This window comes from Paraphaeosphaeria sporulosa (genome assembly GCF_001642045.1).
Source record: "Paraphaeosphaeria sporulosa strain AP3s5-JAC2a unplaced genomic scaffold CC84scaffold_2, whole genome shotgun sequence".
Taxonomy (NCBI): domain Eukaryota; kingdom Fungi; phylum Ascomycota; class Dothideomycetes; order Pleosporales; family Didymosphaeriaceae; genus Paraphaeosphaeria; species Paraphaeosphaeria sporulosa.
In genome coordinates, this window is record NW_017253361.1 from 1,494,473 (window position 1) to 1,518,006 (window position 23,534).

At 52.3% G+C, this 23,534-nt stretch overlaps 6 protein-coding genes and 1 non-coding gene across 7 annotated transcripts; 4 read left to right on the forward strand and 3 right to left on the reverse strand.

Moving 5' to 3' along the window:
- Positions 1–1,277: 1,277 nt before the first annotated feature.
- Positions 1,278–4,564, forward strand: CC84DRAFT_1235584 (uncharacterized protein; the record flags this gene model as incomplete). Its single annotated transcript, XM_018183851.1, has 4 exons — positions 1,278–1,565; positions 1,691–1,706; positions 1,786–4,130; positions 4,343–4,564. 4 exons carry the CDS (start codon positions 1,278–1,280, stop codon positions 4,487–4,489), a joined length of 2,796 nt encoding a protein of 931 aa, XP_018040096.1. The 3' UTR covers positions 4,490–4,564.
- Positions 4,565–6,661: 2,097 nt separating this feature from the next.
- CC84DRAFT_1172262 (uncharacterized protein) lies at positions 6,662–8,093 on the forward strand (the record flags this gene model as incomplete). Its single annotated transcript, XM_018179971.1, has 5 exons — positions 6,662–6,715; positions 6,770–6,848; positions 7,496–7,895; positions 7,951–8,010; positions 8,045–8,093. The coding sequence occupies 5 exons, from the start codon at positions 6,662–6,664 to the stop codon at positions 8,091–8,093; spliced, it is 642 nt and encodes a 213-aa protein (XP_018040097.1).
- Positions 8,094–14,709: 6,616 nt separating this feature from the next.
- On the reverse strand, positions 14,710–14,808 carry CC84DRAFT_t25. The gene has a single exon. It is a non-coding gene; the product is annotated as a tRNA-Leu (tRNA).
- A 397-nt stretch (positions 14,809–15,205) lies between these two features.
- On the reverse strand, positions 15,206–17,148 carry CC84DRAFT_1193433 (L-lactate dehydrogenase). The gene is made up of 5 exons (XM_018181296.1): positions 16,946–17,148; positions 16,799–16,885; positions 16,718–16,753; positions 15,485–16,655; positions 15,206–15,433 (listed from the first exon to the last, which is right to left on the reverse strand). The coding sequence occupies exons 1-5, from the start codon at positions 17,003–17,005 to the stop codon at positions 15,285–15,287; spliced, it is 1,503 nt and encodes a 500-aa protein (XP_018040098.1). The 5' UTR covers positions 17,006–17,148; the 3' UTR covers positions 15,206–15,284.
- Positions 17,149–17,200: 52 nt separating this feature from the next.
- On the forward strand, positions 17,201–17,795 carry CC84DRAFT_452646 (uncharacterized protein). Its single transcript, XM_018186322.1, has 3 exons — positions 17,201–17,336; positions 17,395–17,528; positions 17,599–17,795. The coding sequence occupies exons 1-3, from the start codon at positions 17,312–17,314 to the stop codon at positions 17,692–17,694; spliced, it is 255 nt and encodes an 84-aa protein (XP_018040099.1). The 5' UTR covers positions 17,201–17,311; the 3' UTR covers positions 17,695–17,795.
- A 2,652-nt stretch (positions 17,796–20,447) lies between these two features.
- CC84DRAFT_1255712 (uncharacterized protein) lies at positions 20,448–22,320 on the reverse strand. Its single transcript, XM_018184559.1, has 5 exons — positions 22,165–22,320; positions 21,997–22,109; positions 21,893–21,947; positions 21,800–21,836; positions 20,448–21,732 (listed from the first exon to the last, which is right to left on the reverse strand). Exons 1-5 carry the CDS (start codon positions 22,175–22,177, stop codon positions 20,604–20,606), a joined length of 1,347 nt encoding a protein of 448 aa, XP_018040100.1. The 5' UTR covers positions 22,178–22,320; the 3' UTR covers positions 20,448–20,603.
- Positions 22,321–22,703: 383 nt separating this feature from the next.
- On the forward strand, positions 22,704–23,382 carry CC84DRAFT_1160830 (uncharacterized protein). Its single transcript, XM_018177590.1, has one exon. It carries the CDS (start codon positions 22,770–22,772, stop codon positions 23,241–23,243), a length of 474 nt encoding a protein of 157 aa, XP_018040101.1. The 5' UTR covers positions 22,704–22,769; the 3' UTR covers positions 23,244–23,382.
- Positions 23,383–23,534: the final 152 nt, after the last annotated feature.

A 23,534-nucleotide genomic window follows, 5' to 3' on the forward strand; every position in this document is an offset into this window, starting at 1 on the left:
ACGGAGGGCAAGTTCATGCGGTAGCCTCCGAGAATGCCTTTGAGAGGCGGTTCGTTTCCAGGTCGGATCGCGGAGGATCGAAGTGTTTTGGAAGCCCCTCAGTCCGATTCCATCGGAGCACCGCTAGCATTGATTCATGCCCGCCGGCTTCTTCTGGGAGAATTCTGGATGAAAGGCTGATCCGCACAGGCTGCGGAAGGCTGGCGAGACGGATTCTTCACCAGGATGCGATGACTGGCAGGGTGTGGCGGAAGGCTAGCCTTGAACCGTAACCGGTCGCAGCTGGGGGGCAGCAACTTGGTTCTCGTTGTTCGAGGAGTCTACAGCCGGGCAGCGCATACTGATGAAAGGGTTCAGCAGGCGGTCGAGTGCGCCGAGTTGATGGTCCCGTGCCACGATGGGGAGATGTTGCTGGCAAATGCACAAGAGTGGGCTGTGGGCCCCAATCATAGCGCAGGTCGTTTCTAGATCGCCAGTCAGTCGAGCGACGGATCTGATGGTGGCATTGGCGGTACGGGGGTACATAACGGTACCTCTAGCCGGCATCGGTACAGTATGGCGCTCCTAAGACGAGCACATATAGGGCTGGGATGGCACCGATCAAGCAATATCTTTTTTGATTACGGGCCTTGACGCGGCGACCAGCTTGGGGTGCATCCGCTCAAGCTCGCGGCACCGACGATCAAGCGGCTTTGTGCCCTGTGCTCAACGTGGAAGCGTTGCGCGGTGCCAGGGACCCTAGGCGGTGCCGGGGTGACTGCTGAGGCGTGATGACTGGGGACAGGAGGCCTTGGCTCGAACCCGGCGTGCAGAAGCCATTGCCCATCTCGTTTGCAGAGCAGCCCATGTGGCCCAGCAGTTTTCTGACGCGCGACGCAGCTAGTAGACCCGGAGATGGGAGGTCGCTGCCCATGCTATCCGGTATTGGCCACCCTGCACCTCACGCACTGGCAGCCTGTGCTATACCCCGCGGGCACCACTAAGACATGACCTGGCTCGAGGCGGAGAAGCCTGCGGCCGGCAGCTACCTATATTGTACTCAGGGACACGGGCGACCAAGTCAAAAGAGCAGCGTGGACCTTCCTCTGACCTGCATCCGCCCTGACGACATCTCTCCCAGCCCGGCGCTGAGCGTACTTCGACCACGTATCGCACCTCATCTACGCACCTTCCTCTGTTGATTCTTTCTCACTTGGTTTAATATCCCCGCCACCGCCATTGAGCCCTACCCGTCGTTGTCGCGCGGTGCAGTTGTGGCCGAGGCCGGCGCTAGAAGGATGATGTCGACAAGTCTCCACCAATACGAGCAATTTCCTCCACCAATGCAGCATCAACACCACTACGCTGCGCAGCACATGGGGCCGTCGCCGCTTGATACATTGGCTCATACCTCGCAGTACGCGCTGCACTTCCATCAAAACCGTCATGTCCTGCCTCCAGGCAAGGGCCTCGTCAAGCCGCACCGCCTACCCTACGCCAACGGGCCTCTTGCTGCAGCGCCGCGCAGCCAGCGTGATGCGATGCTGCACGAGCGCGCAGGACGAGGTGCTGCCGCTGCAGGGCCAGTGCGACGCAGAATCAGCCGAGCGTGTGATCAGTGTAATCAGTTGCGGACGAAGTGCGATGGCAAGGCACCTGTGAGTCGCTGACGTTGCCGTGATGGCCTTGACTAGTTGCTAACGCCGCGTAGTGTGCCCATTGTATAGGTATGTTCCACAGGGTCCACCAAGCGACTTTGACAGCCGTCGCCGCTGTCGAACAAGCCTGACACTAACCGCATTGCAGAGTTCGGTCTGACATGCGAGTACATGCGCGAGCGCAAAAAGCGCGGCAAGGCATCTCGAAAGGACCTCGCTGCAGCTGCCGCCGCCGCCGCCGCAAATGGCACGGCGCCGCCCTCTGGCGAGTCTACATCGGGGAGCCCTCAGTCGCGCGGTGCCGGTCATCCTGACGACCAGAAGGAGTCCTCCCCAGCTGCGGAGCTACCCGACGGCCAGCGACCTCTGCCTGACCTGCCTCCGCCAAACCTGCCACAACCCGGCAGGTCTGCCAGCATCGCCACCACTCGTGACATGGAAAGCGCCCAAATGTTCCCCGGCGTCAACCCGGTATCACGGACCATGAGCATGAGCGCCATCGACTCCATCCCAGAGAACCAGATGGGCGAGAGCATGCACCACCCCATGCAGCCACCACGGATCCAGACCCAGGGCTTGCCAATGCACAGTCATTCAATCCCCGAGTACACCACCATGGACGACTTCAATCGTGCCTACCAGCAACCTCACCAGATGATGCATCCCATCATTCCCTCCAACATGCCCGAATATGCACAGAGCCCTTACGAGATGATGAGTCCACAAAGCGCCCAAGGGCCTTCGAACTCGTTCAGAATGCCTCACGCAGAATCACCGTTGCCAGGCTACATCACAACCTCCCCTACATCCGGCTCGCCAGGGTGGCTATCACTGCCGTCCCCGTCTGCAACAATCTACCCGAACGCACATCCATCGAGTTCCCAGCAACTACGATACCCGGTCCTTGCGCCCCTGGTGCCCCATTTGACGAATATTATGCCCGTATCTCTGGCTTGTGATTTGCTGGAGCTCTACTTTCAGAGCTCTAGCACTGCCTTCATGCAGCCCACAAGCCCCTACGTGCTTTGTTACGTGTTCCGGAAAGAGTCGTTCTTGCGGCACAATACTCCACGCGTGTGTAGCCCAGCGCTACTAGCTAGCATGCTCTGGATCGGATGTCTGACAAGCGAGTCTCCGTACCTGGCTTCGTCACCATCCGCACGAAGCCAATTGTCAGAGAGGCTCATCAACTTGACCATATCCCTCTTGAAGCCCCTGGTGCACCAATCACAAGGCGAAGATGCGAGCCCCACATTCAGCTCCGGTGCAACAATGAACAATTTTGGCATTTCAACACAGGACCCGGAAATAGCATTACCTGGCGAAGGCATGTGGCAGAGAAGCTATGCAGCTAGCTCCGCGGGCGCTCCAGGTGGCATTGATGATGTCTGTACGTACGCTAATCTCGCAGTCGTCATAAGCGCCAGTGAGTACAAGGCCGCATCGCTGCGATGGTGGAATGCGGCCTGGAGTTTGGCCAGGGAGTTGAAACTCAGCAAGGAGGTGCCGTTGACCCCACCGCCCGAGGAAAACCCACAAGGCCGATCCGACCTTGACTCAGAGCGTGTTGGTGGCCCTACGCCTGGTCAGAACGCTTCGATCAATCTCACCGAGGAGCAACGAGAAGAGCGACGTCGCGTTTGGTGGATGCTTTACACGGTTGATCGGCACCTGGCACTATGCTACAACAGGCCATTATCGCTGCTCGATATCGAGTGCAGCGAACTGCAGACACCTGTGTCTGATGATGTATGGCAATCACCGGCTCTCTTTGGAAACCCCGCTCAATCATTCTCAGATCCTACCGTTCGAAGAAGCACAGGACCCATATATGAGTGCACTGGGACATCCACATTTGGATTCTTTCTCCCTCTAATGAGTATTTTGGGCGAAATCGTTGAAGTCCATCATGCAAGAAACCATCCCCGATTCGGCTCAAAGACAAATTGGGACGATCACGCGGCGGAGATCACCCGGCAGCTAGAGGTGTATGGCCATTCGCTTCGAGAGTTGAAGACAAGAGCTATCGCAGAGGCAAACGCCGAAGTCCAGGAGCCGATCCACCCAGGTACTCCGTCCGCTCGATCAGTGAATTCTACAACCTCTAGAGCCCAAGAGTCGCTCATGCGCGCGAGAATCGTAGTAGCCTACGGCACGCACATCATGCATACCCTCCACATACTACTCAACGGCAAATGGGATCCTATCTCATTGCTCGACGACAATGATCTCTGGATATCATCCCAGAGCTTCATCGACGCTACCGGACATGCGGTCGCAGCTGCTGAAGCACTCAACGAAATTCTGGAACTCGATCCTGATCTCAGCTTCATGCCTTTCTTCTTCGGAATCTACCTCCTGCAGGGTAGCTTCCTGCTGCTGCTCATAGCCGACAAGCTGCAAGGCGAAGCCAATCCGAACGTCGTCAAGGCTTGTGAGACGATCGTCCGAGCGCATGAAGCGTGTATCGTAACCCTCAATACCGAATACCAGGTAAGAATCCCCAGATCTCTTACATTCTAATGCCCCTTGAAGCACCTGTACCTGGGTTTGGCAGTTGCAGCTTCGTGCTTCCACCCTATTACCCGTCTGGGACGCGAACTTCCTGCATTCAGCCTCATCCCTCACCGTTTCAATCGCCACACATGCGTCGCTCCCCATAATCTCGGAAAATAAGAGGCGATCATGCTGACCAAACATTGCAGAGAAATTTCCGCAAGGTGATGCGCTCGGCTTTACAACAGGTGCGTGGGCGCGGCATGGACGAAAATGCCGAGTTCGCGCAGCTAAGGAGACGCGAGATGCTCAGCCTGTACCGCTGGAGCGGCGATGGAACTGGTCTCGCGCTCTAGGTCTTCCAGAAGACACACCGCCTCATGCTCTCGAGTTCGGAGCTCGAAGCACCCCTTTAGATTGCGGCACACATATTGCTCTGTTACTTCTATTATTCCTGGGAACTTCTAGCGGGAAAACTTATGGCTTCACGGATTGTGATATGATTTTATGATAGATGGGGATGTCTGGTATTGGTGTTGGTAAGGGCGTTGGAGTTGTGTTTGTCTGCGGTGGCTGGGCTTGCAATTTTCTCATTATACCACTTCCCACTTTCTGCGTTGGCACTCCGTAAACGATATCCTTCCTTCGAAACGGCGGCGCGTTCACATTCGTCCCCTATCACTTTAGCGATGTTGTTCGTCCCGCGCATCCATCAGCAATCAAAATCCCTTCTTACTTGCAATCATTATACATCAACATCCACAAAAATCGAGTCATGGGCCGTCTATAGTGGAGAGCAGATATCAAGCCTCCGTGCTAGCTCGCCGTTGCGAACACCTTCTCGAACAATTTGTTGGCACGGGAAGGATCCACAAGCCGGGCCAGGGCCAGCACCGCTGAGTCGCGTCGGCATCACGAGATAGCATAAGGCAGACGGATAGTACATGGCAGGGCGAGCGGATAGGCGCCGCCGGTCGATCAACGCAGCGGCCCAAAGCGGCGTAGTCCTATAGCTCAGCAAGCCGGTCCATAACAAACGTTAATGCTGCCTTGCGTGCGCGCCAGTCCAACCGACGTGCGCGACCGACGGAGCGAACAACTCAATTCTCAGGTCGCTGCACGCTGCACGCGCCTCATGAAGTAAGGTCGTCGAGAGCGGCCGTCTTGCAACGGGCTAGCCAGCGGCGCGCATGCGGTGGTGCTCGCGCAGAAAGAGGCGCTCCTCCGTTTTTTTGGTACTATAGCTGGGTTTGCGGTTTCAGGACGGGATTAGGATGGCGCAAGTTGACTGCAAGCCACCCCTCTGCATGAAGCAGTACAGGTGAGTAGCCCGGCTGCCAGCTCACAGTGTGCTCGCCAGTCTGTGCTCCATTGAGCGCGCTCCGCCAGGGATCGGGCAGTGCAACCGTCGCATCTGGTGTCGGAGCGCGCACCGTGATCCCTACTGATATCACGGCCCACGGGCCACGCCGAAGCACTGAGTGCGGACATATTGGAGTCATGGGCAGGATGTGCCTCCTAGACTGAATAGGCGCGCGCGAGAGGGCATCGGTGAGCGCGCCATGCTGTCAGTCGTCATGTCCTGCTGTTGGAGGCTGACATGCTTATGGAGGGCTGGTGCCGTGGGCGACTGCCGCTGAGCCGATTTGCTTCGTGGCTCCGCTGGGCCGTATTGGCAAAGGCCCATATCGCGAACGTCTCGTTATTGACGCCAAAATCGTCTTCGGAGATTTGATGGTATTCGTAGTGGAGGCTGCGGCAAGTGGCGAGAATAATGACGCAGATTAGGGTCGGAGTAGAGCTGGCCGACTGCAGTCGGTAGTGGTTGGGTAGCCATGTGATATGAATTATTGAGGTGCAGTTGGCCAGTGACATAGTGGAGACGTACCTTGGTACGTGGTAGCACCTGGAACTTGTCACTGTTTCGCTACCAGATTTGTGCCACACCTGTACGCCATGTCAGTTGTCATTTCTCTGCTGCGGTATTGTCTCCGGCACGGTGTGGCTGCCGAAGCTGCCCAACTGAACAAGTGCCCCTCTACGGCCCGACGTCTTACGCAGAATCACGGACGACGCAGAATTATTGAGCATGCAGCTTCTCGTTGAGTAGCCACTCAGCCAGAGCTGGGTCACGCAACACAGCTTCCCCACCCAAAGACGATCGTGGCTGTCCATTTCCTAGACCAGCAGGATACTTCGGACTTGGCATTGCTCGTATGCTGGTGGCCCCGTGTATGTATGGAAGGCGTCAAAGATCTTGGATATGAGGGATGCAGGTCGTCGCTCACTGCAATGCACCCCAGATCTGCATTGGTCCCATGGTCACGATCGTCTCTGTGCTACTTGGGGGGCGCCTTTTTGTTGGCCGGCTGTTCTTTGGTACAGTCCTGAGCTAGATACAGCCGAAGTCTCATGACTTGCTGATCTGGGGTGGTGGGGTCGACCTGCGTGGCTGTCCGCTGCCCGCAAACATTGTGGGGTGGTTCATTGCCCACAGCTCAGTTTCATCTTAACGGAGACACGTTCAGATGCACCTTGAGCGTCGCGCCGTTTTTCCACAGCAAGGTGAGGCGGAACGCACGGTCTGTGGTAGCTTGCGAGTTGTCTTTGCGTCGGCACTTGCTAATGATGTACAGGTCCCAACAGTGCTCGAGTACCCGCCCCTTACGCTCCGCTCAGCCGGGGTTGGTGCGGTACTTCGCAAGGACAATCCAGGTAAGTACAATTCCAATGGTAACACCGCAGTACACGGTAGACGAATACGCTGCGGATGTCAAAGCCACCCCTACTGAGGTATTGAGCTGCCACATTGCGCTGTTGTGGCCCTCCACATTCCTCCACACTTTCCGGTAGTGTTGAGATTGCAAAGTCGTGGAGACTTCATTTGTGCAAATGAGGTCGACAAAGAAACCTGGGTACCGACCCCACCATGCAGTTGCTGCAGTGCGCGGCACGGACGCACACGCTGTGAAGGGGCGCGCGGAGAATAACGCGGCAAGCATATACGCTAGATGCTGTCAGGGCTCTGCGCAAACGACCACACGACTGAAGCCTGCCATTTAGTCGTCAGCAGGGACATCTGTTGTAGCGTTGTTACTGGACGCCATCCACGCGACCGTGGAATTGCAGTCCGAAAGCACGAGTTTTTGATTGAGCTGTGGCTGGCCTCCTGGAAATGATCGCTGCAACCAACGCGCGCTAGAAGGTCTTCTAGAACGGTAATAGATGAAGCGTTTTGACTAGCCGCGAAACGTTCTGCTGGGGGTCTCCGTTCATAGACTCTAGTCGAGCGCCGTGTGTTGAAAACACCAATACTCCGACAACTTCCTGCCAGGATCCTATTCTTGTTACATACCATTCAGGTACGGGAGGCCGTAGTCCGACTCCGGGCGGCGAGTGTTCGTCAGGCGACGCACGCAATGGTCGTGGCATGCATGCGAGGGCAGCGTTCAGTAGTGCCCGCGGCAGCGAAAATGGAAGCGAGCTACAGGATCTCCGTTTGCAGATGTGGGGAGAACAGACCTGCGGCAGGGCAGGGACGCTAACGGGCCCAGGGTACCTCGTTCATATTTTCGTGTACCTCTTTGTACCGTTTGGCAGACAGTTCCCAGGCTTGATTCGCTATGATCGAAGATTTCCCCTACCAAGGAAGGGTCACGTTGTTAGGAACGGATGCATCTTGCTCCTTTGGCCTGGCTTGCGACCCGTTTGGGAAAGCGTTCTGTTGTTTAGCCTAAAGCCCGGTCTTGGAGATTTCGAGCTGTGAGTCGTAACCTTAATAGACTCCTGTTAAGCTGTTATACATGAACATGTACAGTTCTCCAGATCTAGAAATCCCCTCCAAATCGTATGCAGCAGGAGAAAGTGTTGAGGTTGTGTATGTAACAAGCCGTACAACGACCCGTCAAAAGGTTGCATCCTGCCAGGTGGTATGACTGCGCGATTGGTGGCACAGAGTGACAAAAGCTTAGCCGACTCGACTTTTAAGTTACTCGAGCTCATTATTTTCTCTTCCAATGCTTGATGCTTCGATTGAGCATGTCTAACAGGCTCTTCTCCGTGTCTGCGTTGAATCTCCGCCCTGTCAGTCTTCCTGTGTCCAGGTGCATGTAGAACATCTCATCAAAGCTTTCTTCAAAGTAGGATTTGCTTGGCACAGGGTCTTTCTTTTCATATTTGAAAGCTTGGTCCTGGTATTTAGTCCTAAATCGGTCGACAAACGCATTTCATGAAGGTAGTGACAGAAGCGGCGAAGGGCTGAGCACGCGACTAGATCTGTATCGGAGAGTTGTGCTATATTCAGCCACTTTCTTCGACTGTAAATGGCCAGGACACCGCAATCTAAAACTTCAAGCCTACTCGTGGCATTCTGCCCTTGCGAGTCGTAGTTGGCGGCCTGCATGGTGCTAATGCAGCAAAACTGCGTAGTAAAAATCTTCTCGTCAAAGTCGTGCGTTCGGACCAATCGATTCGAACCCGCCTGGCATTCCAGGTACAGAAAAGAGATGCAAGTGGTAATCGTTTCTGAGATATGCATGCGCATCAGAAAGTGCCGGTTGGTATAACCGCTCTCTACGTGCCGCGTGGTTGTACCAGATCGGACGGTAGTCCAAGTGAGATTGTCTTGATTTCGCGCCGGTAAGTTGATACGTTCTATGAATGGACACCAGGTGACGTGAGTAGCGAATCGATCTAATACAGCTGTTGGAACGTTGCAAAATGGTACAGCCAGGTACCCAAAGCATGTGGTATCCATGCGTTGAACACTTTTGCTCAGGCATTTTCGGGTTGAGTTTCCAAGCTTCGCTGCACGTAGAGCGGCCACGTTGCAATGATCATCCGTGCCTCAATACTGCTCAGATAGTATTACTATCAGGATCTTATGACATGGGCAGGCTGCAGAGCTTAGTGAAACACATAGCGATTGCGTGAAGAATGAACATGGACGCTCGGACCGTAAGCCAGCAGGTTCGCACATATGTATGTCCAGGTATACTGCATGACGCAAGTACAACGGTTGAAGACGATCAGCGAATACCTGGGGTAGACCTTACATGATCTGATAAGGTGCAGGATCGTGGAGAATCGGCCCTTCAAAGAACTGTGAGGCTCCCCACATCATGCTCTCCACATGGATGTAGCGGGTCATTGCGAATTTCGGGGCGAGCGAATTTCCAACCTCTAACTCCGAGATTGGCAGTGTCGGATATGTGGCAAGTCGGAACGATGGAGTACGCGCATGTATCCTTAGTAGAGGCAAGTCCTCGTGGAAAGACAAATCACACATTAAGAAGACTTGGTGGCCTCGGGAAAGGTGTGGACCTGGTTTGCAATTGTCCGATATAGTGGCACTATGGACTATTGCATCAACAGGTGAACAGTTGAGCATTCAGACGTGTTGTCTAGGGTCCGCCATTGGTACCACTACTTGGAGGTACAAACAATACAGTGGACAGAATCTCCAGACTGTGACCCAGTGTTTCGAGATCGATTGAGGGGCACCACGTAATGCGGCAGCAGCGGAGAAGCGAGAGCCGCGCAAGGTTTGCCGATGGCTGAGCAGAGAGCTGCATGCAAAGCATACAACATGCCACACCGTGTTTAGGTGCGCGAGCTGTCTGGGGTAGACTGTGAGATTCTCGTGTCGACGTATTATTGCCTTGGCTGGATCCTCGATCGTGGTAATAGAAGGTCGCCCCTTGCTATATGTCTCCGCATCCTGACACTGCAGCTACAGATTTAGGCGGTTCTGGATTCTGTGCCCGCCAAGTTTCCAGCCACTTAACACAACTGTTAAGTGGCAAGTGGCAAAGAGGTCAGCTGCTCTGCTGCGTCTTGGAGTATCTGCGACATGCAGCATCCACGACTGTCACATGCAATGAGCTGCGTGGCACGGACCTTGTTGGCTTGAGAGCTGCGCTGGTACCGCTTTTGACACACGGAAATAGGTATTCAATTTTGTCATTTTGTTCGCGTCAGCAAGTTTATCGGGCCAGAAGCGTTGGGACGCTGATGTGTGACCATTGGTTCCTTCGTTCGCTCGCTTGCAGAAGACGGAGAGGCCGAAAGATCGATTGTGATCATTCGGTTTTCTCGGAAACCCAAAAGGATCGTGCACAATTTATTGGGAGGTGTGGGCCTGTAATCAAAGGTTTTCGCTAACGTGATCATTGAGCATTCGATTGGTATGGTCGAAGAGATATTGTCGTACGGGAATCCACAGACCCGTGTCCGGCGATCTCAATATGCTATCAGTTGATCTAGATGCACGGAAGTGTTGATGGGGCCAAATTGGTCTAAGTAGCATCGATCCTTCGGCTCGCGAACGCTCACCGGCAGGGCGCAGTCGGCAGACGGTGACGGATCCGAAATTTCGTGTTGGCAGAGGCGAAGTAGCACTCAGTACCATGGATTCAATATGACTGAAATATGGTTCAAGTCGACATGTACTGGGACTTGCGCTGGTTTCCTGGTTGGGAGCGTGCAGGGCGCGAATGGAATCGATCGATAAGTGTTCGACATTCAGTAAGATAGATGAGCTTCCATCAAACTGTACCCAACCGTTTATCCTTATCAAAGGGGGAAGGGAGTTTATCTGTTGTTGGCGTTCCAAATCATATAGTTAGTTCGCTCCCACTCTAGCCTGAGCGTTGTCTGTCGTATCGTTCGCTATCGCTGTGCTGTGTCGCACGTTACTTCGTTCGGCCCGGTCGTCGTCCTGGGAGTTCACATCCCCACCATCAGCCCTGCGTCGCTCAAAAGACTCTCAATAATTCAAGTCGGAGGAATCTCGAGGGTCGAATTCTGAATTCGTGTCCGAGTCCTAGTATATGCCTCTGAATCGCGACGTCAAGGGATCGAGACGACTTGTGAGCAAAGAACTGGTCCTCGAACGGAAAGTTCCTCCAGAACGCCTGAACCTACGATCGTCAGCATATGGCGAAGAGTTGCTCTCATTTGCACCAAGCAGCTACCCTTGCGTGCTGTTGGACTCTAACAATGTGTTCCTCCTTCGTATTAATCATAGGTAGTAAGGTGAGCAACTTTCTGCAGTCAGATGTAGCAAGGACGACCACGACTCAATTTGCGCATTCCTGGATGTCCCACTCGCCGCTATGAATTCTGGCGCACGTACTGCATGAATAGACCAAGAAGTTTTTGGTCTTGTCCAAGCAAAACCATTTCAGTATTGCGGTACTTGCTCTTCAACGACTCCCCTCTGATGCCACGATGCACCACTGAAACGGTCCAAAGTTCATCGCAGCCGGCCTTCGTCCGCAAACTTCCTTACTGTTCGACTTGATCTTGCAATTGGATTAGGCAAGACTTACGAAAGTGAGGTGTAATTGTGAGAGATTCGTTTTCGAGCGGCATTGCCTTGGAGCCTTGGAACACCGGCAAGACTCGAACGCACAAGGCGCCGCTCTAAACACTGCACCTGGGCTAACGAACCCACGCCAGTCTAGGCTGCCTTGAACAAGGGCTTATATGCGCACGTCACGGTGCTTGGAGAGTCATTGGCATTGCGAATGAGTCGTAAATCGTTATCGAACAGCGGCGCGTACAAAAGCGGCTTGTGGTCGAATCTGCGCTGGGTGGCGACGGTGCGTGAACGAGGCCTCGGAAACCGATCGAAAGAGCAAAGAACTAGCGAGCCCTGATTCGTTCTTCTTGGTCCTCGAATGTCCGTATCAGTGTGCGGTTGCGTTGTTCGGGGAAGATTTGCAACGAGGAAGTGCGACGTCGTCGAATTAGCGTGTTCTTTCCGCGTTTCCTTGTGCCACAACACCGCTTCCCTCCCGGATCAAACCACTCTCGAGATGCATGATACCAGAGGCACCAACTCTTGATTTGCGCAACACGGCGCTATTCCAGCAACTGCGATGTGGAAAAACCAGCGCAGCTATAGCTGGTGTGCGCAGCGGTATGCGATATTCGCATAGTATGGCTGATGGTTCAGGAACGCGTGCCGAGGTATCAGGAGATATCGCAGTACTTGTCCTTGTTTGATCGCTGGGCCAGTACAACTGCCAGGGAAGCCAAGGAAGATTGTCTAGCCGAGTTGTATCACACTAGGACAACATCCGGAGGAAGTCATATCAAGGCCATGATACAAAATGTCTGTCATCGTCAAGTCCTGGCCGGTTATCTTGAGAAGGTACGAATTTCAATGCATTGAATGCCGCTCGAGGTTTCTGCGGATTTTCCTCCTGTCCATTCGGGCTTCCCACCAACCACCGCCACTTCTTCCAAGCGTCGTCGAAAAGTAATCGCAGATTATACTCCGCGGTCGCAATGGAGAACATATACATTTTAAAAGACCGTGACTCTGAGTGCGTTCTTGCATTGCCGTTTCGTGGCTTGCAGCAATACAATGCACGCGCGATGTTCTTCCACGAATCAGAGACCGCGAACGCCGACACACGTACCTTTTTGATGGGCAGCAAGACCGATACAGAATCCTTCTAGAAGGATAATCAGAGATCAGCGAATCACTGAACAGCCGGTGGTCAATAGAAAGATACTATTTTTACACAGGAAGTGGGTGCTGCTTGTCGACAAACTGTATTGCGGCATGACTTGATTGTGCAATGACCATGAAGACGCGAGAAGAGAGCTCATCATGTCCTCATGGAGACATGGCTCTTGATTCTGCCTAAAGATCGTTTACTGTAAGTTTTGCGGCATCAAGAAAATGAGGCCATCATGGATACATTGATTGTGTCAGCACCAAAACGCATCTGATAGGGCGATGACAAGATTCCCGTGGAGCAAAAGCAGCTGCATGTATCTTGTCTGATCTGTGGGAAACAACGGGAGTATTCTTTGGGAAGGTACATGATACTCGGAAGAACTTGATATACTTCTGTCATGTGTCACTAAAAAATTCAATATCTGCTTCTTCATCTTATGAGACATGTTAACCTACGTTACTGCCAATTGAAAACCGCATATCTACTGTTCTACCCAATCGCTGTGGCCACCACAAGCTCTAGCAAATCTCCCGGTGGTAATTTGATGAATAGCTCGTTAGCAGCCACCCTCAAGCGAACTCTGTAGCGGTTGACGCAAGCATTACCCTGCCAATACCTCTGGGTGGATCGAGCTTGAAGAAAGTGCTTCACGGGGCTCCTCAGGCTAACGTAGGTCTTTGATAACAAGTTCACTCTTGCGATATTAGTACAAGCCAACTGTCTTTCGAACGCGCGGTGGCTTTGCTTCGCCTCATTTGCCCATCTGGGGCTATGTTTCGGCATAGAGCCCACGTGTTACGAGTGAGACCGGGCAGTGACAGTTATAACGCAAATAACGGTTTGGGGGTGATGCGACGTCCGTCGCGCCACGCTCGTTACGCTATTTGAGTGTCACATCGAATTCTAAGGAACCGTGCTGCGCTCATATCATCTCTTAGCTAGAATTGTTAACATCAGTGTTCTTCTTGATCGTATCAATCATTTATAAGCCGTCTACCCTAGTGCTCACTACGTCGCTCTACCTCGCACCATTCCACAGGCAGCATGCATCTCCAGTAGAGAAAAGGCACGGTTCCCGACGACACGTGCCCATATGTGGGTGTGGGTGTGGGTGCCCCCACGACTCAGAAATATGTAATTGTGCGCTGTTCAGTGGATGGAAAGTAACATTTGAACACGCCGAACGTAGTCGATTGCACTACTTTTATTGCACCTGCGCATATCCACCACACAAGTATTCGAATCAGAGTCCTTCACTCGTGGCTCTCAACATTCTTTATCGGACGCAGAAACCTTCTAGTCCTGTACGGTACACCAAGAGGTCGACAATCAGACGACGACGAACTGCTAAAAGAGGTGGAAGAAGCGTGTAACCTCACGATAACGGAGATCATGAAGATCACAAAGGCACCGTTGGCATTCAAATATGCGGAAGGGTTGAGGATGGATGGTCCTGAGGCCAGGAGGATCTTGACCTCTTGACGGCGACAAGGCAAGTGTAGATATCCTCTCGCTATATTGTCGGAGCATACCTCAGGTATGACGTCATGGCCGCTGAAAAATGTCTGGAGATTCTACGTGTATGGCAATGCTGTGCTCTTGTACGATTTTGGACCTAATATAGATCAATTAATAGATTGCACCTGGTTTGTAATGCATGCGAAGACGGTGGTCCACCATGATGTGACCCTTTTTAATTTTCCACCGTAGTCTCCAATGCCGTATACAGTTCATTACACCATTACACACAGCATACCCTTACATTCATAAAGAAAAGGTGTTTCCAACTTCTTTCATTGTGGATATCGACATGGGGGGATCTTTCATCTTCGATAGAACAATTCCCAACAGTCACTGATACTTTGTGTAGTCATCCTGCGAGCAAATATTCCGTGGGGTCCAACCTGGGATTTTGCTGCAGATGCGTAAAGATACCGGGGTAGTAGCCCTCAAGCACCAAGCATATAATCTTGAGATTTTCAAACGCTCGTTCTGATGTAGACTGTTTGGGAACAAAAAATACCAACATCCTGTCTAGGACGCTATGGAAGAAGAAATCAAAAAAATTAATTCCCGTAACCCGCTCGACGAGCGGACGATAATGATGAGAGTGGGACTCGAACCCACGCCACTTTCGTGACCAGGAAATGATGTTAAGATGCTCCTTAACCTGGCGCCATAACCAACTCGGCCATCTCACCGTGATTCGATGAAGGCATAGGCATAAAATATAAATATATAGTAGTACCGCAAAGACTGGCCACCGTCCATGTAGACCATGCCTCCGCTAAAGCAGGATGTATTGTGGTTTGAGACGCAGACGGGCCGATTGGCGCATGTTACGCGAACTAGTCAGGGTCCGAAAAAATTTGTGGCAGCGAACCACAACGAAGAAATGTGTATCTTGGCGACCTCCGAATCTTGCAGCGACCCAGTCTATAATACGTTCCTGAAGTGGTAAGCATACAATTGAAAGCTGATGTCCACAATGGAGAGTCTGCTACATGTTGGCCGTTGTACTCTGCGAATAAAAATCACACAGAGCTTAAGTGAAGACTCCATAGTCCTTGATTGCGAAAGCAAAGAAAAGTGGATTACGTTCGATGTTGCATTTACTATGCGGTTTCAACCGCTGCGTTACATGTACTACGATGCCCAAGACCAGATGGGAACATCACTATAAACGACTCTTGATGCTGATGCTGTTGCTTTCTGGTCTCCACATCTCGTTCAGTAGTCGCGATGCATTCACCATTTCGGGCTTCAACTGGTCCAATGCGGTGACGCCCAGTAGGCGCATGCCCAAAGTAAGCTCCTCGGCAAGCACTGCGGTGGGTCAGTTAGTGTCACTGGCTCGCTTGAACGGACTGGACTTACCATCAATACACCTCTCCACACCTTGACTTCCGTATGCCGCAAGCGCGTACATGAAGGGCCGACCTACTCCGACGGCTGTCGCACCCAGGCAAAGTGCCTTGAGAACGTCACTTCCGTCGCGCAATCCGCCATCGAGGAAGATCTCCAGTTTTCCGATGATTTCGGGGCAGTATGTCCGTATCTCTAACAACGTCATGAGCGCGCTGGGCGCAGTGTGCAATTGACGACCACCGTGGTTGCTCAGCAAAATGCCATCGCAACCGTACTCGTAAGCCAGCTTTGCATCGTCGGCGGTCTGTATGCCCTTCAACACAATGGGGCCTTCCCATTCCTTTCGTATCCAGGCTAGATCTTCCCATGTTGTGTGCGGACTCAGCTGGCCACTGACGACTCGTCCGCCCATTGCAGGCGCAAACGCGTTCTCACCCCCAGCTTCCCACTCCGCCGTACCCTCCTCATCCAGGCCTACAGCGAGCGCTTCTTCCGCCTGCAGGACGCGATCGGCAGTTCGCTTGCCGAGAACAGGTGTGTCGACCGTTATCCAGATGCCCTTATATCCCGATTTTTTGACAATGTGCATCAGCTCGATGGCCTTCTTGCGATCCACTGGCATGTAATATTGGTAGAATAACTGCGTTGGGCTCTTGTTGTTTAGCCTTGTCTGTTCGTCTATGTAGGCTTGCATGATCTGCTGTGAAGTTTTTGTCGATGCTGTACTGACCACCATATGCGCGCCTTTCCGCACTGCTCCGCGGACCATCTCTGGCTCCGCTTCTGGATGGATGGCACCTAGCGTGCCCATAGGAGATATGTAGAATGGGTATTGCGAGGTGTGCCCAAATATGGATCGTCGAGAATCAACGTCACCTACGTTGCGCATCACGCGCGGGCGGAAGTTGATACGACCCCAGTCGTCAAGATTCGTCTTCAATGATAGTCCGGTGTTCGCCGATGTGCTAGCATACACGAAGCTCTTGTGCGGGAGCACAGCTCTCGCTGCTCTCTCAAAATCTGGACATGATACACACATGGTAAGGTGGGGTATCTCTCTGTCGGTATTTGCGGAGTCTGCAGGTGCGGCATTGACTTCTTTTTTCTCTCGCAGCCTTCCTAATGTATCTGGATTGATAGGTCCAACTATGCTTCCCTCCGATAGATCCTTTACATAGTCCTGAGCGCAAGATACAAATCAGCCCTACCTAGGTATGCATTCGATTCATTCGCACTACTTACCAAGGGATGGTACTTCTTAAATTCCTCGGTAGCATCCTCACTCTTGTCAGCAGTGCCATTTTCGCCGCACAAGGAACATACCGTGCCAGCGTTCTTCAATATGATAGCTGCTCCGCCTGGATGCTTCGAAAGAAACTTCGTGACATCGTACACTTTGGAGTCGAGAACCTGAAGAGTGGGGTTGCAAGTGAGCGATTGACGATGCATTTGAGCATACAGGCAACATACAATCCAACACGACTTCCTATTGTCATGCTGCGCTACCTCTGCGCCATCTACTGCTGCCATCTTACCCAATGTATCGAAAACAAGAGTGAAAGATCATGGGAATGATAGGAGATAGCCGACCAACCGGCATCGGGGTATTTGAGGGGCGAAGTGAAACTAGGCTGGAAGTGGCGAAGCCGTGTCCTTCAGCCGAGGTCGGAGAGAACACCGTTGACGTGATACATTATGCACGCCTTCCTCCGTAGTATCGTTTGTGTGGCAAACAACTGCCACGCCGTCTCTCGTTACCTTGTCAAACGTGCCAAACGACTCATTGAGAGAGCAGGACACTAAGTGTCTAAGCATCTGCAGGGATTGAGTCGCACGATGTTGGCTCAGCGCACCTGGGAAGGTAATAGCAAACGCAGCACCGTTAGAACCCCACAGAAACTAATGTTTAAACCTACTAGTAAGTCATTTGCCGCTAAAGTTTTGTTCTTTTCAAGATTTTCCGGGTAACATCTTGTTAAACATTGGAAACCAGCTATCGGTCGAACCAATGTCTGGGCAAACGTCGGATCCAGCTTCAATGCCAATCAAATTGGTATGTACACCGGTGAATCGATTCTATGAGTAAAATAATTGATGGGAAATAGTTGACTAAACTGAAGTAGACATTTCCCAATATACTATTATTCCTTTCCATACATGTACCTCTGCTGATGACAGCATGCTTCCCGAAGGACAGATTGGCCTTTCAGAAGGACTAAGTCATCAGTTGGTTGCTTGCCGATTTGTCATTTGTAGTCAAGCAAAAAGCGAATCAAATCAATACCGCTTACTCATTGGGTACATAAACTACTTTCGAGGTACTTCGAGTGCGATCCTTGTGAGCAAAATGACGAGAGCATGTTCATTGGTACGGATCACCAAGACTTCATGTCAGGGAAGCCTTCTCCGCTAACGGGACCATGCGAGGGCCAACGTGCAAACTGGTTAAAAGACTTGCCATGGCTCCAGCTACCCGAGGCTCACGTGACTCAACAGTATTCTTAGAACGTCAAACGCATAGATCGCAATGTCGTCTCCTTGGACAGCTCGATAGAGTAAATACGCACAGAAGCACGGCACAACCCTTGGACTCATGTAGGCCATGGATACTCTACTATATAAATACTTGCGCAGCAGCTCCACTCTGCTCTCCTCGCCATACTCCCACCGAGGGTAGGACAGCTCCACTCGAATTCGACAAGAGCAGAATCACGATCTCGATTACCAGACCATAATGCGTCGAGGCAGGGAGCAAGGGTGCTCAAAACAGTCATTCTTTCAAAAGGAGCCGGTCATACCTGCGCTCTTCTTCCAGCGCTATCAAGATTCCAATCTCTCCAAACTTCACTGGAGCAGCTTCCTGGAGTAGCCCACCAAGAAGAAATCGACACTTCCACTTTCATGTGGTAAGTTTACATTTCGATTTGTCGTTCTGGAGCTGGTCGCGGGATCAACTTCGTGGGAATTCATTCATGCTATCGTCAATTTCCACTTTGCAGCGGACACGGCACGGTGAATCCCAACCCCGGGTACAAGCATGACTACTTCGCGACGATTCCTTCTGAGGTTCGCGACCTTAACTATTCTTATACCGTGTCTTGTCACGAGTAACCAATCACGCTGTGCTTCACAGCCGACCGCAAGAAGGTCCACTTGCCACAGCAAGTCCAAGCTGATCGTCCATACCATTAAGTAAGCGAGGGCGAATGTTTCCCAGCCGCGGAAGATACTTAAGAAACTACGATCGATTCTCGTTCCAAACCCTGCCACCTATTCTATGCTTTTACCTTGACGAGTCAAACCTTAAATACCGAGGTAACGTCATTCTTTTGTGCCAACAACCAATTCAAATTTCGTGTTTTAGATGTCGAAAAGTGGCTTAAGCTCTGCGAGGACGAGCACTTCGAACAGGTATGGATATGAGGATTCCCGCAGAACAAGTGCTGGAAGGTGCTGCCCATTATCAGCCATCAGCCTGCCTATGTTCCATTCCTCGACTTTCTTCTCCGCATGCAGGAACTCAAAGTACTTCCTTAAGTCTGCAAGATCGACGTGATCCAGTGCCGTGGATCACCGCAGCAGGGGAATTCGTGCCCAAACAAAATCATACGACCGCCTGTCCCCTCGCAGTTCACCACAGATTTTTCCAGTCGGCTGGCGCGCTTCACGAAGTTGGAATTTCTTGACATCTGCCTACACCCGCTCCAGGTCATAACGGCAGATGTCGATGCCTTCCTATCCTACATTATCAGTCGAATGTCTCTTCCTCGAAACCTACTGGTCGACTTTGCGACGCACTTTGCATTAATGATGCCCGCGCTGACCGCGCTAGTCATCTCTTTCGATGAAGAATCTATGAGCCTGTCGTACTATAATGGTATGGTTGCGGAAGATTTACAAAAGGCGTGGAGGATCACCGAGGTCATAAATGCCGTTAAAGCAGAGACAAAGGCTGCTTTCGAGAAATTGTACAAGCGGAAAGTATATGCTGGTCTGGGTCTACAGCGATTCTCGAGATTTGGGTCCATAGTTTCTGTTCCTAGATTTCGTAGCTAGAAGCGTTTGTTAATCGATGTGAAGATTCATTTTTGCACTTCTTCCACCTCGCCTTAACAGGTAGTACAGTCTAGTCGTGGTCGTAGAATCTATTGCGTCAGTATATCTGGAAGACATGGACCGTGAAAATAATGTGTGGCTGCAGCATTGCGTCGGCGAGCCCGCAGAGATGTGCGTGATCAGCAGTCCCAGGATGACGAGATACAACAGTCTGCAAATTTAATGTTCAGTGTTAGGCGTGCCCACGACACAGGCACACTAGCATTGCGGATGTAATGTTGCCGTTACCAACACGACCCCCGAAACCTCTATGGCAGAGAATATCAGGCTCTACGCAGGCATTTATGAAAGCTGAGAGTGTAGAATTGGCGTCCGAACAACTTAATTAGTCGAGTGATTTTACAATTATTTTCTGTCACCCTATGTGTTACTTAGCCTTCCGAGGCTAAGGTTCAGGCAAAAGATAAGCTCTGACAAGCAGCTTCCTGTCCCGTAGCGCTCGTGCCAGATAGAACGACATTTGAAAAGTGGTTTATTAATCACACGCAGATCATGGCAGGAAAATAGGAATAATTATGATATCCAACAAGGAGTCTCGACTGTGCTGTATGCGCTATAGGGTTCAATTTGACAAGCAGCCAATACCATTCCCCACAATCCAAATTAGACACGGCAAAGACCATCAGTATTCTTAGATGATCACCACCAAGCATAATTCCAATTGGAATTTGCTATTGGAGACCCTCAAAAGTATTCGCCACTTAGTGTAACGACCACTCCTGACCACGCGAATCAGCAATTACACAAGCTTCTTTACTCGCCCTTCTTCCGTAACTATGAAACAGTCGATTCAGCTCCATCATCTCACTAGTCCTCTTCCTCACTGGTAGGAGCATACAGGCGGCATGCAGGTCATGGACATGGAATCTATTGCTTTGGTATATCTGGAAGACATGTACAGTGAAAACAATGCATGGGTAGTGTACAGGAGCGGCTCTGCAATGCAAAATGCCTCGATCAAACTGCCACTTTGCCCAGAAACAAAACCCAACCTCCCCCTCGCAAGCACGTGTCACCAAGACATCGAGGGCTGCAGTGGCTTGGGTGCAAACGTCGGCTCCTTACGGATAGACGCGAAGATGTTGAGAAGCTGCGTGGCTTCGACACCTCCATTTTCTTGCCAGAAAGGCGGGGATGACGCTTGCTGCATGGCGAGGTCGTAGCAGGTGTCGAGCAGCGAGTTGGTGTTTTCCGGGCTGTCCTTGATGCGCATCTTCATGCCGATGGCCATGGCCATAAAGACATGGAAACGAGCCATTTGCGTCGATACAGGGATCTCGAGGGCAATGCCCCGCTTTTTGGGATCTGGGTAGACAGACTCGCAGAAGCGGCTGAAGAGGCCAGGCGTTACAGAGTATCCTCTTTGTTCCGCAGATTCCAAGTGCTGAATGAATTCGGACGTCAGAGTTTCGGCTTCGAAGCGGCTCGGGAACGGTGTGGTGGTGAGGGCTCTGCTCCTATCAGTGAAGCTCGAGCGCGAGGAGCCCGGTGGGGGGCTTTCGGTGTGGGCAGCGAAAAGTCCGGGACGGGGTAGGCGAGGCGCAGGCGCAAGAGGTAGAACATCGGTTTCGTCTTCAGTGCCGGCCTCCTCGCTTTCCATCGAGTGAGAAGATGTGGAGGTAGCACGGGAAATGCTACCACTCTGAGGTGCCTCAGGCTTTAGCTTGTTTCTTTGGGCCATGAAATCCCACTCTGTAGCGTGCGGTGGGCCTGGTGACGGTGTGTAAGATTTCGTGCTCACGGGAAACCCCATCGGCGGATACGATGGCGCACTCGTAGGCTGGGCATCGGGGGACGACGCGCGTGTGGTGCCTGACCAGAATGATGGTACTGGTGAAGATACAACTGCCGCTTTGGGGACAAGCTCACATTCAGTGATGGCTATTGCGGGCACTCTTGGACCTACCCCGCCAGCCGAGAAGCTTCCCAGATTCATCTGCGAGGGTTCCGAGGTGAAAGCGGAGGCAAAGCTGGTATCAAGTGACAGTGAAGTTGAACTTTGTCCCCAATCGAAGCTGGTTGGTGTCGAGGCCATGAGATTTTCGTCTATTGACTCCATTCCATGCATGGGTGCATTTACGTGCGCAGCCAATTGCGCCTCAAGATGGTGTATTCGACTTTCTAGTGCGGCTTGATGTTCTCTGTAAAATGTTGGTACAGTCACGTGATGCCGCGCATCACCGCCGCGTAAGGGGGCCAGGTACTGACGATGCAACGACTTCTCTTGGTTTTTGCGTTCTTAAACCTAGAGACTGTTAGCTGCCGTGTGGGAGAAGAGCGCATTCGATCAAGGACACGCACATGTTAATGAGAATCTTTTACACGTTGCACAGGGAGTGTCCCCATCGCATCGAATCTAAGGATTTTCAGACATGGCACTTTCGCTGCAGAGAGGCAGGCGCTACCTTGCGTCTTCGACACCTTTCGCAGGCGTTGGACACTGACTTGCGCCTTGGAGCCCAATCTTGGACGGCTGCAGGTGAAAAGCGAGCGGGGCCTTCGCCTGCTGGCAACGACGCTGTGGTTCTTAGCATGTATGTATATATTTGGGTAATTGTTCTGGGCATACTCACTGAATGGACACATGTTCTCGGATGTCGTCGTAACCGTGGGCTGTGCAAGATGCCTCAGGGATGGACAACCACGAGAGCAGGAGCAAAAACGTCGGGGATCCCGCACCGGATATCGAGCGATCCGAAAATCGAGATGAAGTGGGCTATAGAGGAGCAAGAAGGCGGAAGATGAGAATCGGGGGTGTTTTACGAATGGAGCCAGAGCAGCTGCCAGGGACGCGGTTTGGGTGACTAATCGGTAGCGCCTTCCCTCTGGCGACCGCGGGGGGAGGGTTGAAGCAGATCTGCCGCAGCAACGTCCGCACCACAACGATTGCGACTTGCTCAGACGTTCCGGACCGTCTGGAGTGCGCTGCTTTGCTTATGCGCGCGCGTTTTGCCCAGCAATCATACGTCTTGTGTATTAATTCTCGCCCTGTCTTAACATGCGCGTGCACCTGCCCTCGCTAATCGACTTTTTTTCTAGAACCGTCATGCAGGCGCGGGACCACTCCGCTCTCCTCCGCGCGCTAACGCGTGCTTGGCCCCCTGCGGAACCCATTCACTCATCTGTGCGGCGCCTCGAGGCGGAGATCTGCCCGCCCTCCGTCGCCTCTGCCTCTGCGATGCCTTTTGCCTTTGCCATGCGCCCGCTTTCGGCAGCCTTACGGCGCTGGGGATCGCGTCTAGCGTATACGGGTCCTGTACTGTGTAGGTCCATGAGCCTCAGCCACGATGGTTACCCCAGACGCGCAAAGATCATCTTACGAAGAGCCGAGAAAGCAGAGGAGAGTGGAGGAGACGGGCAACAGCGGGCCTCTAAAATTGAGCAATTGCTTAGCGGCGACTCGTCGGTCTTGGTAAACTCTTTCCCGACACGTTGTCGCTTGATAACGCGGCGGCCTCCTCGACGAACGGGGACTTCAAACTCCCCCAAGAGTCTTGGTACAGACCCATCAGTCGCGAACGCGAGCACGCTACAACTGCCGAAGCCTCGCCAGGAAACTGAGCCTGGTCGCGACCTCAGGATCTGCACGAGCCACCTGCCTCCATCACATCAGTCACATTGGCCGCTGCCTATCCTTTCATTTACAGCTTAAGAGCAGCTCACCCAAGCTTTATCCCAAGCCTTTTCTCCTTTGCACTTCCCTAATTTCTCTGTGTGCTGTTCCTGCAGATGTTTCAAAGCACTCCAGTTCGCCACGGCTCTGCCCACAATGTTCCCACCATGCCTGTCATACTATGTTAGAAGAGCGAGTATCTGTCTCATTTTGCACTGCCTCAATGTCTCTTGTAGTCAATTGTTACCATCACCTGGGCATCATGTGTGCTTCTGGTCTCAATGCTTCTCGGCAGCGGGCTTGGTGCCCGCTGGTGGCCGCTTCTGCCTC